At 27.2% G+C, this 18666-nt stretch overlaps 2 protein-coding genes across 3 annotated transcripts; one reads left to right on the top strand and one right to left on the bottom strand.

Moving 5' to 3' along the window:
- The first annotated feature begins 3108 nt into the window (after nt 1–3108).
- On the top strand, nt 3109–7388 carry LOC126901957 (uncharacterized). The gene is made up of 3 exons (XM_050678926.1): nt 3109–6623; nt 7061–7140; nt 7241–7388. The coding sequence occupies exon 1, from the start codon at nt 4209–4211 to the stop codon at nt 5535–5537; it is 1329 nt and encodes a 442-aa protein (XP_050534883.1). The 5' UTR covers nt 3109–4208; the 3' UTR covers nt 5538–6623; nt 7061–7140; nt 7241–7388.
- Nucleotides 7389–8780: 1392 nt separating this feature from the next.
- Nucleotides 8781–17685, bottom strand: LOC126901944 (protein zyg-11 homolog B-like). 2 transcript variants are annotated; one of them, XM_050678913.1, is made up of 13 exons: nt 17208–17685; nt 16873–17067; nt 15892–16111; nt 15464–15647; nt 15072–15148; nt 14853–14993; nt 14554–14778; nt 12337–12445; nt 12117–12266; nt 11863–12049; nt 11490–11767; nt 11281–11413; nt 8781–9052 (listed from the first exon to the last, which is right to left on the bottom strand). In XM_050678913.1, the coding sequence occupies exons 1-13, from the start codon at nt 17456–17458 to the stop codon at nt 9007–9009; spliced, it is 2196 nt and encodes a 731-aa protein (XP_050534870.1). In that variant the 5' UTR covers nt 17459–17685; the 3' UTR covers nt 8781–9006. The 2 variants fall into 2 exon arrangements, with proteins under 2 accessions (XP_050534870.1, XP_050534863.1); XM_050678906.1 differs by having other exon boundaries at nt 8782–9052; nt 15072–15217; nt 17208–17684.
- Between the last annotated feature and the right edge of the window lie 981 nt (nt 17686–18666).

Below are 18666 nucleotides of genomic sequence, written 5' to 3' on the forward strand. Positions count from 1 at the left end.
ACATATTTAGTATTCAGTAGTAGATTAAATAAAATAGAATTATTTAATCTGCAATAGAGCTAAAAAGTTTGATGTAGGTATATTAAAGATAGGTAAAAAATATTACCAATAATCAGTACATTAAAGTTACTCAATCAGTACGTGTTCCACACCCGACAGTGCAACACGTGTGTTCATTATCGCGTTATCGCTTTTCAAGCTCCCGATAGCATATTGTCTTTACGCTCGCTAACAGGTAGTATGGCTTTTTCTGTTTAAAACCAACTTAACTACCAAATGAATCTTAACAAACTAGTTCAAACAAATGAAACCCAATTCAGAATTTTTTTTACAGACGATAAAATTACCTGCTTCACGTGTAAATCAATAAGCCACACTTCAATGTCATGTAAAAATAACACAAATAACTTGAACCAAGAACCTAAATTATATAATGAACCAACAGAACAACTAATGTCACCCATAGACGAAAACGCCGATATCCTGGAGAACATCCGGCCTCCCGACAGCCCACTCATGGACGAAGAACTTGCCAACAATAGGATTGATTGGGCGGACCTTGCCGAATATCCAACACTTGACAAGACGGCCCTCTTTAAATATATCGCTTACAAGGAAAGGGCGCAATCTAAAATACAACAATATAATACTAATATTGATAATAACCAAAAAAAATCAATTAACGAAAATAAAAATGATAATTCAGATGACCCTCTCCTAGATTCAACGAAAAGGCCTCTATCGGACACATCATCTCAAGCAACATCGCAATCTCCCACTATACTACAACCAAATAAAAAAAAAGCTAAAGTACTCTCACGCTCTAATTCATCAACACAACTAGATGACAAAAACATTGACAATGCATTAAAACTATCTGAACCTTTTTTTTCAAGCAACAATAACAGTAGCGAGATAACGTATCTACAATTCAAATACTTGGTTGAAAACTTTAGTAATAAACATAACAATATACATACAATATGTGATGAAATTGGATCCAATATACCCACAATAATAGAAGTAATAGAAAAAGTTCGACCTTATATTAATGATAGATCAATAAAATCCAAATTAACCAAATTATCTAATCTACTTTTTCAAGTACAACCAGCCCAAGAATATAAAAACGCACAATAAAATCATAAAACAAATAAAATACTCCAAAAAAAAAAAATCTAGAACAAAGGCACTTACAAAATAAATAAAGATATACACAAATTAAAACACCAATAACATGAGTATAATACAATGGAATATAGATGGATTTTATAAACGCCATGTAGACATACAACGAATTATTTCTGATTTTAATCCAAACATACTATGCTTCCAAGAAACAAACCTAAAATTTACCCAAGCTAGCCATATTAAAAACTACAATGGATATTTCAAAAACAGATTCAACCCCGGCAGAGCAAGTGGAGGCGTAGCAATTTTTATTAAAGATGACATAGAAAGTAAAGAAATCAATTTAGATACAAACTTAGAAGCTGTAGCAATCACTGTAAAACTCCACAAACAACTAAGCATATGCAATATATACCTACCGGATAGTACCCCGTTTGCACAACAAGACTTAATGCAAATAACAACCCAATTACCTAGGCCCTTTATAATTGTAGGAGATTTTAACAGTCGAAACACAATATGGGGCTCTACATACACTGACAATCGTGGTAAAACAATGGAACATTTCCTTAAAGACCCTAACCTAATACTCCTGAATAATGGCAACCCTACAAGACAAAATCCCATTAATGGAAATCTTTCTGCAATTGACCTCACTATAGCTACTTCGACTATTGCCCCTGACATAGAATGGGATACATTAACATCTTATAATGGAAGTGATCATTGGCCAATACTTCTAAAATTATTTGGACAAGCACCTCAACCTGAATCAATAAATAAATGGAAACTTGAAAACCCCAATTGGGAACTATACTCTTCCTTAGTAGATCATACCTAACAAAATCTAGAATCTGACGACCCTAATATCTTTTCTCTGAACATAGACCAAAATAAAATTGACAACTTGTAACAAAACTCTCAAATGCCATTGTCGAATCAGCCAACATTGCTATAGGAAAATCCAACCGACCAATTAATAAAAAAATAGTTCCTTGGTGGAATGAGGAATGTAAACTTGCCATTAAAAAATATAAAAAAGCTCTGAACCGATATAAGAAAACTAAATTGCTAATCGACCATATTCTTTTAAAAAAAAGTTGATAGATAATAATTAGTGGAATCTATTTATATCTTATAATAGTTAATTTTTTGTACTACTTAAATTGAATAAGATAGATTCAGAAGTTTTATTTAATTATTCTATTAACTTTTGATAAGATTAACTCTCCAATTAATTACTTTAAGTACTCAAAATATTTTATCATTGTATCAATTATTTGTACATTTAAAAAACCCAGCACAGGGGGGTCGCGGCACAGTGGTGACGTGGTATAGATGGATCAAGTATAATGATATCTGACAGTGATTAAAATCACTATCAAAAAAAAAAAACGCTTCGATGCAAATCTTTAGATACTGTTTAATTTTAAAAAATTGGTGGACTATTCCAAAAGCTACATGATCTGCTAGTTCATTATTAATATCCTAATTAAGATAAAGTATGTAGAATGAAAAAGGGATTATTAAAAAATATTATTTCTCATAAAAAAATAATGTTGATCCATACACTTTTCAATATGTCATAGCATTATAAAGTTAAAAATGTAAAAAATAAAATCGAGAATTTTCACACAATAATAGCATTCGGTAGCCATTTTCACCTTGAAGATAAAATAAAGTCCGAAATTTTTTTTTTTCATGATAAAGTATATTACATTAGCTTTAATTTAAGATATATATAAAAGTGTCAGACCTTCCGGAACATTTTCAAAAGTTAAGTTGAAAAAGTTGTCATTTTAAATCCCCCCTTGTGGGCAGGTTAAGGGTTAAATTCATGAAAAAAATATACCAAACGAAAGGTAATGATATTACACATCTATATAAAAAATAATTATATTGATATGTTCATTTTTGAAAAAGTTATGGCACTTTTAAGTAAAAAAAATTTCGAAAATTTCGNCCCCAATTGGGAACTATACTCTTCCTTAGTAGATCATACCTTACAAAATCTAGAATCTGACGACCCTAATATCTTTTCTCTGAACATAGACCAAAATAAAATTGACAACCTTGTAACAAAACTCTCAAATGCCATTGTCGAATCAGCCAACATTGCTATAGGAAAATCCAACCGACCAATTAATAAAAAAATAGTTCCTTGGTGGAATGAGGAATGTAAACTTGCCATTAAAAAATATAAAAAAGCTCTGAACCGATATAAGAAAACTAAATTGCTAATCGACCATATTCTTTTAAAAAAAGCACGAGCAGAATCAAAATATATCCTAAAAAAATGCAAAACTAGCTCCTGGCATAAATTCACATCATCTATAAACAACCAATCTCACTCAACTACTGTATGGAATAAAATCAAAGCATTTAAAGGAATAAAATACCAACAAATACCTAAAACACTATACTATGAACACGGAGATAACAAATTTGAACTATCGTCGATTTCCGAAATTGTGCAAACATTCGCTACACATTTCCAAAATAACAGCAGCAACTCAAACTTCGAAAATACTTTTATCACCCACAAAAACACCAAAGACGAATCCTTCAACATAAATGCATATATTCACAATAATGATTATGAGTACAACCTCCCTCTTACAATTAAAGAACTACACTATGAATTAACTAAATGCTCAAGTAAAAGTCCTAGACCTGATGATATACCGTATGCCTTCATCAAAAACCTATCAGAATATGCACTTAACCACATCCTTGCAATCTATAACCTTATCTGGACATATGGTATACTACCAAATAAATGGCGTGAAGCAATTGTAAAACCAATTTTAAAGCCTGAAAAAAATAAATTTTATATTACTAGCTACCGACCAATATCTCTCACCTGTACACTTTGCAAACTACTTGAAAAAATTGTAAACAGACGCCTAGTTTGGTACCTTGAAACGAACCATAAATTTATCAAACAACAATATGGCTTTCGACAAAAACATTCAACATTAGATGTTTTAGCTACTCTACACACAGACATATGCGAATCCATCAAAAAAAAAAACCATACCATCCTTGTGTCTCTTGACCTGGAAAAAGCGTATGATATGGTTTGGAAAAATAGAGTTATCGATATCCTATCTAGCTGGTCTATAGATGGCCATATGTTAATGTTCTTATATAACTTTCTTACCGACCGCACAACACAAGTTAAACTCGACAATGTACTTTCTGATCATACAAAAACAGAGAATGGACTACCCCAAGGATCGGTATTAAGTGTCACACTATTTTTAGTTGCCATCAATGACATTTTTAGCAACATACAGAAACCTGTTAAGTACCCGTTATTCGCTGATGATTGTAATATCTACTGCAGCGGAATCAACACCAAAACTACTGTAGACCTGTTACAAACTTCTATCAACTCACTATTACAATGGTCATCTAAAACTGGCTTTAAATTCTCACCATCAAAAACCCAATGCATAATTTTCAATAAAAAGAAAACTGATATGCTACACCGTATTCACATCAATAACATACCAATCGAATATAAAGAAAATACTCGTATACTTGGAATGATTTTTGACGCTAGATTTGCATGGAACACTCATCTAAAAAAACTAAAAATAAATTGCAATAGTAAAATGAAAATCATTAAAACACTATCTCATTTCAAATGGGGAGCTGACAAAAACAGTCTCCTCCTTATCTATAAAGCACTAATATTATCTAGAATAGAGTACGGCTCAATCATCTATAACTCAGCTCAATCTAACACAAAACAAATCCTCAATCCAATACATAACCAGGCAATTCGACTTGCTATAGGTGCTTACCGTACAAGCCCTATAGACAGTATCCTATGCATATCAGGAGAACCCCCACTACAGACCAGAAGAAATAAAAACATCTTAAAATACGTGACCAAAAAACTTGCCTTCCCATACCAAACACCATATCAACTATTCAAATATCCTGCCCAAATAAGAAAACACAAAGGACCAACATCAATTATGGACACTTATATTCGTATATGCAAGGAATACAACTGTGAGTTCAAAATTGAGACATCATTTCCTTTTTTAACAACTCCATTCTGGCAGTACCACCCCAAAATCCACACCCAACTATCCCATTTGAACAAAAACATTACTCCCCACTCCACAATTGTCTCAATTTTTAATGAAAATATAAAATCCGACTTTCACGACTATGAATTAATTTATACTGATGCCTCCAAAAATACAAATGGCACAGGATGCGCATTCATTTCAGGCAATATAAATAGACTTTACAAACTACCCTCAGATGCAAGCATTTTCACGGCTGAAATCTTTGCTATTAAAGAAGCAATTACCTACACTGAATCCTCCCTGATGAATAAAGTACTAATCATAAGTGACTCCTACAGTGCCCTGACTTCATTATAATCAAATAACCTGTCAAATGAACTATCCCTCCAAATATGCAACATCATTACTAACTCTGATAAAATTTTTGAATTTATGTGGGTCCCATCACATATTGGAATCAATAGTAATGAAAAAGTTGACACATTGGCTAACCAATCCATATCTTCTACTTTCTCATCAAAAATAATGTCACTACCATATAAAGATATTTTAAAAATAATCAACCGAATTTCCGTTCAACAGTGGCAAACCCAATGGGATGGTACTACCAATAACAAATTAAAAAACATTAAAAAAACTGTCCATAAATGGCGTTCGCCTATCAACCCAGCTCGCGTAATAGATACCCTTATCACCAAAGTCAGAATAGGGCATACAAGACTCACACACTTTCAACAAAGAAGAACAACCGTATTGCTCTACATGTGAAGTTCCATTGACCATTGAACACTTAACACTCCACTGTCCCACATACAATGATGAACGGAGTATACTAGGCCACCCCAACAACATGGAGGAAGCTCTGGGCGAAGCAAACACGGATGCCATTTACAGATTCTATGAAACCGCAAGACTTGTAAATTTAATGTAAATTCATAACATTATTGTATAAAATTTAATTATAAATATGTGTATATAGTTTAAATCAATTGATTGTCAACTTATAACTTTAATTAATGTACAAATAATAATCATGAAAAAAAAAAAACTGTAGGCTAATGTCCATAAGTTGTCGAAGCCTTTTCATAATAGAAAAAAAAAAAAAAAGTTACTCAATATTTTTTTGAAATTCCATTAATATGCATTGACTCTCACGTAACCAATTATTTGATACAATAATTATAGTAAAAGGTTCTGCACAATAATTTAATTTCTTGTATATGGTGACATTGCATTAATACAGGTTTAAGTTATCATTAAATTCCGAAGTGCACTATCTGGCTATATCTTCGATGTGCAAGCACACACATAATGTAAACAAAAGTGCCGCGGTGATCTTATTTTTGTTAACCACTTTTTGTTTGTTCTTTTTTACGTGATTTGTGTTTCTATTAGTATTTTTATTTTAGCATCTTAGGTCAGCGGTTTGTCATTCTTCATTGTGTGAGTACTATTGTTTTACATTATTGTTATATTATATTTTTATCAATTCTGTATTTCTATATGTGTTATCGATAAAATATTTGTAAATTTTTATTTAACTTCAGTTTTATTTATTACTTAGTTAATTTTTTTTTATTCTAAGATGGCATTTTAGTTACCTAATATTTCAGTATTCATAGCTTTAAGTTAATGACAAATCTCACACTACGTTTTATTATAGGTATTACCCAATTTAATACGCAAGAATTACCTATCCTAGGAAATTCGTTGAGATAGCTTAATGGTCAATTCTAATATTTGTTATCACTCACGCTGTACCGGCTCAATTTTAATTTAACCGAATTTTTTTATTTTTGTGTCTCCATGTGCGATGGTGACATGTGATAGTCTTTTATATTATTACAAAATATTAATTATTATAATATTTATTATCCTAGCTAAATTTTTCAAAGTCAAACATGTCAAAATCAAATAATACATTAAATTATGATGTCAATAGAAAGACAGAAAAGAAATAGTAAGTCGTTTTACTATTGGTTTATTTTTAATCATAATTTGTGTATATCAATATTTATAATATTAAAATTTTTATTTCTATTGGCTTTGTAATGCTGAAGACAATAAATATGAACCATGATGAAAGGTTTAGGTTACCGAAAAAAAAAAATTCAAAACAGTAAATTCAATAGGCAACAGCAATGATGAAGCTTCTGGTACATGTACAAAAAACGGAGTCAATGTAACCAAATAGCCGTTAAAGCTGAAGTTTATTTTCCTGTATCTAATGTAGAACATGCACAACAATATAGTATACAGAAAAATATGAAAAAATTGCAAAATAACCCTGGTGGTGTATCAACGTTATCATCTGGTCCTATTTCAGATGCTGAACGTGCAAGACAATATCGTAAACGAAATTGATATTTTAAAGCTTTTTGTAATCAACTTGATGTTGTTGACAATGATTCTGTTATTTATGATGAAATTGTAGACGTAGAAAATTTGGTTGAGGATCCAAATACATGCAAATAATGATAATGATAACAGTTCAAAATGAATCATTGTCTAATATTGAAGAAAATGGCTATGATGATAAAACAGCAGTTTAATATTTTGTTAATATCTATACTCATTTTCAGTAGTGAGTTTAATTGTCTCTAGCAAACACTAAAAATTAAAACAGTTAAAAATATATTAAATATTTGAACAATATACAAACTAAACAACATAACTACAAGAAGTTTTATATTTATTTAATTAATACGAATAAATATATTATTACAAACTATTTAATTTTTAAAAATAAAATTTACAAATGCTAGTTAAATATTATTTATATATATATATATATATATGAAATAAGTAGTGAACATAAAACTGTTCAGTGAAAAACAAAAAACGAACAAAAAATTAGAAGTAACTATTAAGAACATAAAATAATTTTTTATTATTAAAAAAAAAAATTGAAGTTGATTCACAGTAATGAAAAAATAAAATATAATACAGTTAAAACCTATAATAAATTGAGATGTTAATATAAATAAATTATTGCAACACTTATATTGTTATAAAAATTATTTTTAGTAAAAATGAAATATAAATATAATATTTCATAGAGAATACTGAGTTAAATACTTGTTCAAGTTAACAAAATGTATAACAGAGATCACGATAGAAATATAATTTTGAATTTCAGATTCACTAATTTTTTTATTTATTTATTTTTTTTTTTTTAAGAGTTATTGAGTCATTTTTTTTTTCTTTTAATAATTCAAGTACAAGATAAAAACAAGACAATTAAAAGTTTTTTTTTTAACACCAGTAAAAATTATTTGATATTTTAATATTAAATATAACTTAAAAATAAATTTTTAATAAGTACAATAGTTTTTTATTTAATATTTTGATTGATTTTGTGATGTTAAATATGGTAAGTAATAAATATTTAGCAATTTTGCAATAAAAAGGAAAATAAAAAGCATTTTTTAAAATAATATAATCATGTTAAAGTGCATTTAGTATAATTAGATTTATAAAACTCTTAATTCTGTTAAAAAAAAAATCTCACTATTTAAAATTGAACAATTAAATATTAGTATTAATATTTAGTTAATAAATCATACAATAATTATAATCATTATTATAACAAAATTAATTCAATTTATATTTAAAATTCCATATGAATCTGTTTGAAGTTTTAAAACTATTTAACACTACTTAACTCAAATTAAAGATTAAAACTTTTGTATAGTGTATAAATTACATCAATTATTTACATGTAGATTTTACTAATCATAATTTGTTTAAATTTACATTAAATACATGACAGACAATTGATAAATAGTTTAAAAAGAACTTAATTTTAAAGAAATAGAAGGTTCAATTATTTAATAAATGTCTCATTGGAAAAAACTGAATTTGTACTTCTCCTATAAACATAAAAACTTTACTTTTATAAACCTATTATTAAAAATTATTTATTAAGAAATAATAGTAATAACTTATTCCTCCAAAATCTCGTATATCATATTGTAAAAATATATATGGGATGTTTGACTAACTATGCCTCACAAATTTTCTTTAAAAATATTAACGTTATCATATATGTAATTATTTTATTTGTTGTAAATCTTTGTAGAACTATTTGAAAAGAAAAAGAAAATTAAAGATTCTATTTTCATCCCTTAATCCTTAATTCAATATCAACTTTAGATTTTCAAATAGCAAGTCAGTTTTTTTTTATTAATCTTATTTAGCATAAAAAAAAATTCTAAAAAAAAAACAAAAATTTAATTTTAATAAATTCTAAACGAGATATCACAATTTAAAGTTTAGAGGATTTAACAAATAAAACAGTCTGGTAAATACAGTAACATTAATATTTAGTGTACAGTGATGAAAATTTTACGCATCTTTTATAAATAAACGTAAGTAGTACTATGTCCCCTAAACTTTAATGAATCATAGCTCGCTGATAAATAAAACAAAAAAAAATTTTTTTAAAACTATATCTAATCTGATTTTATATATAAAAAAATAGAGTGATCATTTGAAAGTTGATACTGATTTAAAGCATAAGGGACTGTAATAAAAATGTAATTTTAATCAGTGAGCAGCCCAAAATAAAAACAATAGTTCATAAAAAAAAAAAAAAAGGTAACTTATATTTTCAGAGATAATTTGTGAGACATAGATAATCAATCACCCTGTATTGTCAAATGGGCACCCAACTTGGGGTGGTGGTTAATCTTAGGCAGTTAAATACCTTTTATTATTTAAGCCATATCAATCTACAGTATTAATAAAATGTTTACTAGTATAGTCAACAAACACACAATATATGTTTCCAAAAGTAATTGATGATGTCTGTAAGACTTTTAACTGTCCAAAGTCTATTTAATGTCAATTCTGAGAATTTTTTTTTTCAAATTGTCAATAATGATGATATGTAATTCCAACAAAAAAATTTAGCCTACTAAAAACTTATAACTTAATTTAATAAAAAAAAAACTGATTAACATGTTGATTCCTTTCAATTAATTAACTTTAACTATTTAAAAATTAAAATCAATTACTTTTCCAACCTTGTTAGATGATTAAATATTAAATTTGATTAAACTATTAACAAAATAGACAAGCTATGTTGCTTATCTATTTGTGTACATAAAAATGTATATGAAAAATTATATCTTTAAATATATGCCTAGAAAAAGGATTGAAAAGGATATAAAAAAGGTGAATGGCTAATAAAATAAAATAACTTATTAAAACATTGATTTATGAAAACATTTCCTTATTAATATCCTGATTAAGATAAAGTATGTCAAATGAAAAAGGGATATAAATATTATTTCACATAAAAAAATTGTGTTAATCCATACACTAAGTTATAGCATTATAAAGTTAAATATGTAAAAAATAAAATCGAGAATTTTCAAACAAAATTAGGATTTGGTAGCCATTTTCACCGTGAAGACAAAATAAAGTCCAAAATTTTTTTTTCCATAAGAAAGAACATTACATTAGCTTTAATTTATGTATATATATATACATGTGTCAGACTTTCAGGAACACTTTCAAAAGTTGAGTTGAAAAAGTAATTTTTTTGTGAAAAAGTTGTCATTTTAAATCCCCCTCTGAGGGCAGGTAAAGGGTCAGATTTATAAAAAAAAGTATACCAAATGATAGGTGAAGACATCATGCATCTATAATAAAAAAATTATATTGATTTGGTTATTTTGAAAAAAGTTATGGCAGTTTTAAGTTAGAAAAAATGTCGAAAATTAGCGAATTTTAAATTTATTATTTTTTTGGAGATTTTTTCCATTTACGGAGAACGAGGGAAATTTTTTCATATTTTGAGGGTAATATCTTCGATTAGATACGTTTTGTGATCTTTTGACGTATCGTTGATAGAAATCGGTTCAGTGAGAGCTGAAAAAAAGTGGTAACAGACACAAAAAAAAACACATCATAGTAAAACCAAACCTCAGCTTTGCATCAAAGCTAAAAAAATTAAGGCGAGGGATAAATTTAATTTAGTCCCATCAATTTTTTTTATTAATGAACGCCTATATTTATAATTTATAGAATACCTTTCATAATCTACTTATCAGTTTGTCTAAATTTAGTTAACACCAATACTACAAATAGTTACCTGTACTCATACATCAAGTTTAATACACGACAACATAATTGATAAACTTCATTATCCACAGATTTGTTCAAAGTTATATTTTGAAGTATACCAACTCCATTTTCTTTTTCAAGCATAGCACAATACTTTTTGGCTAAATAAAGACCATCAATTAGAAATATTAAATTTAAAAAAATGTAATAAAAAATATCAATGCAACTTTAAATTACCATTTTTGGTACAAACGTGAAGAATAGCCCACGCTGCCCATAATTGAACTTGTGGCATATCATTTGAATTTAGTAAACTAATGAAAGGTTGAAATGATCTGTAAGCAACCATTTCACCTTCAGGTGGAACCCATTGTTGCACAGCAAGTCGTAGTTCTTCTAAAATTTCAATTTTTCCATTCATTGTGTATTTTTCCCAACCATGTTCACAGGCTAAATGTGCAATAATACCAGCAGCAAAATAGCTTACATCAATTTGTTGAGATCGTAAAAGGCGTCTAAGCATAATAAATTGAATTAATGAATATCATTTGAATTTAATTTGAATAAAATGTGTTAAATAATGAATATTTTGATTTTAAATATTACATACCTTAGAGTAGGAATAATGTCATTCACAAATAACATTGCTCTCAAGTGTTTAACTTCAGCAATATTATTAACTAAACCAAGTACTTTAGTTTCAACAGTACTATCATCAATAAATGTATTAAGTATTTCCATGTACAATTGGAGACCACCTTCGTTGATAAAGACTTTGCAAGTTGTTGGTGATTCATCTGAACAATTAAAAAATTAAACTTATAAAGAAGCTTGTCTAATTTTTCATCATATTTTCAATAATACCAGTTAAATTCCAAAGAGCACTAAGTGTAAACTTCATAGTTACATCTACTGTTTTAGTTGACAATTTCTCCCTAACAATAGATAATAATTTTGACATATATCTGGGATTGGATCCTAGCTGAGACGTTTCAGATGTTGATATTTTGGCAGCTTGAAAATAAAAAGTTCATTCTCTCAGAAGATTGAATTTAAAGTAGACAAGTTACAAAATAAATATTACCTAAAATACTACATATAGCAACACTCATACGATTCATGACAACATCATTAAAAGTATGCAATGAGTCTAAAACTAACTTAGCACACCTGAACTTGTCCATTTTAACATCCTATAATACAATAGTTAATTTATGTATATATACATACAAATTCAGAGTGTTCTAACTGAGAACACTTATAACTTGATACAATTATCTTTTTATTGAAAGATTTGTTTTAAACCCAACTCGGGTTCTATACCCACTCTATGTATTAAAATGCTTATAACTCGATAAGTACATACCTTAAAATTATTATCTACTCATCAACATTTTTTGTAAGAAAAGCGCTAAAAAATGACTAATTTAAAATTTTGTTTTATCAGTGATGAACAATTAATAAATGTGCTTTAAGCGTTATCTAAGAAGGCAATAATTAATAAAAATAAAGTTTTCAATAACATAATAATAGTATCATAAATGTTCTCATTCAGATGTGAGACACTCTCTATATATATTGGTTTATTGTAGACTACTAGATTTCTTCTAGAATAATAATTTTGAGAATTGTTTTTTATTTTGACTACTATTATTTATTTCTATTTAATTTCCTTATAAGGGTACCAACTTTTTTAAATGGCAATATTGTCATGGTGTCACATCATTGATATTTTTTAAAAATTGTAGAAAATATATTAAAAAATTAAGACAACACTGACACTATTGGCAACTGACAATTAACTAAATTAACTTTTCCCTTTGGATAAGGGATAAGAATACTTCCACGGCCCTTCTGCCAGTCGTAAGAGGCGACTAATGAGGTTGTGTCAGGTCGACAGCCAGCGTAAAAATCTATGTCAAAAAAGTATGAGGAATCCTGAACAAAACTTAGGCGGATTGTTCCATCTCGGAGGTATGTGAGGACAACAGAAAGTAGTTAAAAACGGAGAAGGCTTAAGGAATAAAGTGTGTGATACCAACTGGACAACTTGTGCGGTAACTGTTTCACCAGTCATGTGTAAAGGTCTACCTAACACTTGTAGTGTCAACAGTGTAGGGACATCACTACTTAAATCTAGGCTGGACTCATGTATAAGGGAGAAAGATAAAATAAGAATAGGTAATTGGAATGTTGGAACAACATTAAATGGTAGAAGTAGAGAATTAGTAGAAGTATTGAAGAGGAGAAAAGTTAACATTTGTTGTGTGCAGGAATCTAAGTGGAAAGGAGAGAAATCAAGGGAAATAGGTGAGGGTTATAAAATAATATACTCAGGTAAGTCTAGTACAAAAATTGGTGTAGGGATAATAATGATAATAAAAAATCCTGGATTTCGCAATATCGTATGATCTTGCTGTGATTAATACTTATTTTAGAAAGAGGAAGAACATTATATAACATATAAGAGTGGGAAGAATAGATCACAGATCGATTATTTTATGTGGAAGAGAGAGAGCGTAAAGCGAGTAAAAGATTGTAAACTTATACCAGGCGAGAATGTAACTACACAACATAGATTGATGGTAATGGAGTTGTGGTGTACCGGAAAGAGAATAAACAAAAGTAGAAGAAACACAGGGGAAAAATCGAAGATCCGGTGGTGGAAATTGAAAGGGAAAATGAAAAAGGATTTGTAAAGACGGTAAAAGAGAGGATGGTGTGGAATGTTGAGGGAGACATAAATGATGTGTGGAATAGATTTGCTAGTTGTGTAAAGAATAAGTATTTAATAATCTAATAAATATCTCTAATAAATATTTAATTACTTATACATTGTGAAGTAAATAGTACTAAACAAAATAAAAAATCTTAAAATTATTATTTTAGGAGAAATTTAGTGGTCAGCGATAAATTATCACCCTGTATGTAAGCAGTTATACATGGTTATCACAAATTTAGAGTTGAAAATTTGTTGACTTTTCTACGATTTCTAGTCTATTTAAAAAAAATTTGATACCTTATTTAAGGGACATAGGCGTCATTTATATGTGAAAGCATGTGATTTCAAGAGTCTCCCTATTATTTTTATTATTATTTATATAGGTATAACTTAGAAGGCTAGTAAGATCTAAGCACCCAAAAACTGTAAGAATTAACTCAGTTAACAGCTCAACATTTGATAAACTAATTAATTTTTTAAAAACTTCAGGCAAAATCATCAAATTCCCTGATTTAGATTTCCCATACTTATAACATCCATATAAATTGTAAACATTTGTACATTTATCAGGCCACATACCTGTAAGATACGATCACTACATAATGTTAAAAGAGTATTTTTTTGTAATTGATTGTGATTAGGATAACGTTCCATAGCATCTAATGTAGCTTCAACTACCATGGCTAATACATTAGGATGAATTTTTGATGCCAAATCACTTTTAGTCAAATTATAAAGACACGCAGTAGCAGCCATCTGTACAGGAAAATTGTCATACAAACTGTTCATTGCATTTAAAATCAACTAAAACAAAAAAAAAAAATGTATGTTAAAATGGTTAAATAAATTCAAACTAGTTGCATGATGAAGCAAATTACTTCAATAATTTCAACTTTAGGTGAGTCATATTTTTCAGTCCACTTAAATAAATGATAAAGACATTTTTGAATATAAGTTGGTCTTTTAGTGTACCGTCTTAAACCAGTTAATAATTGTTCTTGTGTTACCACACCAGTGACCTAATTAATGTAAAATTCAGTAGATTAACTAATAAAAATTATATTTAATTATAATAATACTAAAAATAATTTATTTACCACTAAATCTGGGTTATAAAATGGATGTGAAGGCATTGTAAACATAGCTAATCCACAATCATCCATATGCATCAAACCTAAAAATTTTAATTTTTTGTGAGAAGCAAGAAAACTTTGCATTATTTTATGTCCAACATTGTCACTCCCTGCAATCATAATTAATTATATATAATTAATTGAAAATGAATTCTTTAAGGAATTAATTTTTTACTGATTAAAATATATTAGTCTGTACCCGGATTAGTTAAGAAATATTTTTGTCATGAGATAAAGAAGGAAAATAGTTTTATTAAGTTGTGTTTAGCTACAACAAGTTTTCTTATACTAACTAATGTCTAACATAAGTCACTAATTTGAGTATTACATATAAGTTGATTAATATTATTATTTACCTGATATGTCTAAAGAAACTAAATCAGGTAACCAATCAGGATCAGTTAAAAATTGGATCCAAGGTGTGTCGCAGCTAAATGGTTCAAATGGATGTGCAGAATATTTTTCAGTAGATAAATCTAAATGAGTTAATGATGTCATACATTTTAATGGACTGAAAGCAATTAAATGCATAGTGGCTTCCTATAAATTTATATATTAAGGTTAATAGTAGAAAGTCATAGCAATTAGTAAAGTAATAAGATAAAATATTGACAATTCAAAATACTAATTACATTTTTTTAACCAAGCTATATTTACAAAAGAATATTAAAAGCTATTAACTAATCAATAAAAATTTAATATTTAAACACTAAAATATTTTAACAACTTATATATATATATTTTAATTGAATTAATTAAATTAATTCTAACAATTTGTTTATACCTTCAAGTTGTAAACACTTAATTTTTTCAACTGATTTTTTCTTTTTCCTAATGGTAATAATGTATCTACTTTTGTATTAGAAATATCTAATGACTCCAAATGTGGAAGGTCTTCAACTACAGCAATTAAATTATTTGTACTAAACTCAGTATTGCTCACATCTAATGAACGTAAATTCTTTAGTTTAGAAAGTGAAACAGTTACACAAAATTTCATTTCACTGAAATAATAAAAATATTTATAAAAAAAAATTAACAATTTATTATTTTATTCAATAGTAGTTTTTTATATTAGGCATTAACTTGTTGTATAAAAACATTAATTTGAAACTTTATTTTTTATACTTTGGCTGAACATAATTTTTATTAAAAGAAATAAAATAAAAATAATTTGATAAATAATTTTAAAGTTCTAAACACATTAGCATTTGATTTGACATTGTTAGTATTTATAGTAAACTATTTTTAATTTGCTGTTAAATTCAATTAAATTTATTTAAAAAAACAATAAAATAATGTAAATATTTCTACTCAAATTATTTTGTAAAGATTAAAAAAAAATGTAAAAAATCAACAAAGTAAAAGAAGTTGTTTAATTTAGTTTTTTCAAACCTTATTTTTGTTTATTTGGCAGTATTATAAACAAACTAGTAGTTTTGTTTTCATTTATATTTCATTGCCCTCTTTACACTAACATTTAGTTAAAATAATTTTAAAATCATTCATATAATATCATTAATATATAACCTTACAGTTATATGGCTTTTTATACGTGTTAAAATTTAGATATATACAATTTTGTATTAATACATTGTTAAATATAAAACAATTAAATAAGTATTTATACATTTATTTTAATAATATAATAATACTTATTGGTATTTTAATAATGATAAATAATCATAGAATATAAAAAAATGATAATAATATTCTATTACATACAAAAATGAATGAATACATTAAAAAATTTAAATATACTTACTATGAATCACTCAAAAATGAACTATTTGACACACAGAGGGATTCTAAATTTTGTGTTGTCCATTCTCCCAATGAACCAACTAGTTCATTAACTGTACATTTTAACCCTCGAGCTTTTAGTTTTTTTATTTTATGCTTTTTCAATGTCCTTAAGCCTTTTGTAGTTAAATATTTTGTTTGGGGAAGTATAACATTTCTAAAAATAAAAATGTAATCATTAGAAACTAAAATAAAATTAATAATTTAACCAAATAATCAGAAAAATATAAAATTTAATTTGATAAAATATCTTAGATTCAAAAATAAATTGAACAAAATATATTAACATTAACTAACCTTAAGTAGACATTTTTGTGACTAAACAGAGCTAATGTTTCATCATTTAATTTATTTCGTTCACTAAGTTTAGTTAACAAAACCTCTGAAACTTCCATTGGTAGAAATATGTTATTGTCGATAAACATATAATCCAATTCATGTGGATGTGAGTCAGTCTCGCTAATTTGTTCAGCCATGTAAAGCTTTTCAATATTATTACAGACATAGTCAATGCACAAGTCTTTGAGAGTCCCTGGGTTGTCATACATAATAAATAAATATGATTCCTGTCTGGAGAGTGATACTAAAAAATTAATTTCCACAATCAATTTTTAAGGTTGCACTGAATGATATTAAAGAAATAGGATAAGCTTTAAAACTTAGTTATATCAAAACTAGAAAGTCACATTATTTATTGTTATCTAAAAAGTCAGCTGATTTTTCAGATATGAAACAAATGAACAGAAAACAGCAATAATAATATTATGATCACCTTTTATTTACTAAAATCAAAATTTTATGCAAATGTGCAATTACTGATAACATATATAGATAAGAAATCAGTGAGACCAACAACATTTTTCTTTTGTCCATAATGATTATACTGAGATGACTAATTTACAATTACAGTTAATAAATAACTTTGCAATTATTGTAAAGTTGATTGCTACATAAAATAATTATTAGTTATATTAGTTAATTCTATTTTTACAACTGATAATTGACATTTATTTATACAATTAAGTACTAAATGAACAATTAATGGTTACAGAAGGTTACACTGAAGAAATTCAGATCTATAACGAAAATAAATTTACTTATTTCTTAAGAAAATCTTAATTATTTATGGTTCTTCGATGTCATCCATAATGCAGTATTAATTTATACATTTTCATTAAAATCATTTATAGGTTAAAATTGTATATTATAAAATAAAATCCTTTTTTCATTAATACTATAGTACTTGTAATTTTACTTATTCAGGAAAATAAAATGTATACTGTAAATGTAGTTTTAGACAATTACATTGCCTAACGTAGTCTAAACTTCATCTAGTTACAGTCTACACTTCAAACTAAAATTTTTAAATAAATTTTTATACTCAACCCAATTGAACTGAACTGTAAAAAGATAGCCAATTTAACAACAAAAATTGATTATATTTGTATATTACTTTTATAGTACAGTAATAGTTTAATATTACACTAGAATAGATGAAAAATAAATAAAAGTATAATTTTGATTATTGTTATTTAATTATAAAATCAATTATGAAAATTAAATTGTAATTTTTCAAAAGCCATTGAAAATTGAACATTGTTTTGAAATGGGCAGCCCGCTTTCTTTTAATATAATTATTAGATGGACATTTGTTTTTGAAGATTAATGTATGCAAATTAAAGCTAATGTAATATACTATAATTTGAAAAATATAATTTGATCTCTGTTTTGTCTACATGGTAAAAATGACTACCGT

This window comes from Daktulosphaira vitifoliae, unplaced genomic scaffold (genome assembly GCF_025091365.1).
Source record: "Daktulosphaira vitifoliae isolate Bord-2020 unplaced genomic scaffold, ASM2509136v1 Scaffold_1, whole genome shotgun sequence".
Lineage (NCBI taxonomy): Eukaryota > Metazoa > Arthropoda > Insecta > Hemiptera > Phylloxeridae > Daktulosphaira > Daktulosphaira vitifoliae.

Excerpts from the sequence above, each read along its gene's own strand:
- LOC126901957 (XM_050678926.1), top strand. The coding sequence starts at position 4,209 with ATGGTTTGGAAAAATAGAGTTATCGATATCCTATCTAGCTGGTCTATA.
- LOC126901944 (XM_050678906.1), bottom strand. The coding sequence starts at position 17,458 with ATGTATGACAACCCAGGGACTCTCAAAGACTTGTGCATTGACTATGTC. Across the intron at positions 15,218-15,463 it reads AGTTTCTTTAGACATATCAG|GGAGTGACAATGTTGGACAT; the intron begins GTAAATAATAAT and ends TTATGATTGCAG. Across the intron at positions 12,446-14,553 it reads GTAGTGATCGTATCTTACAG|GATGTTAAAATGGACAAGTT; the intron begins GTATGTGGCCTG and ends ATTGTATTATAG.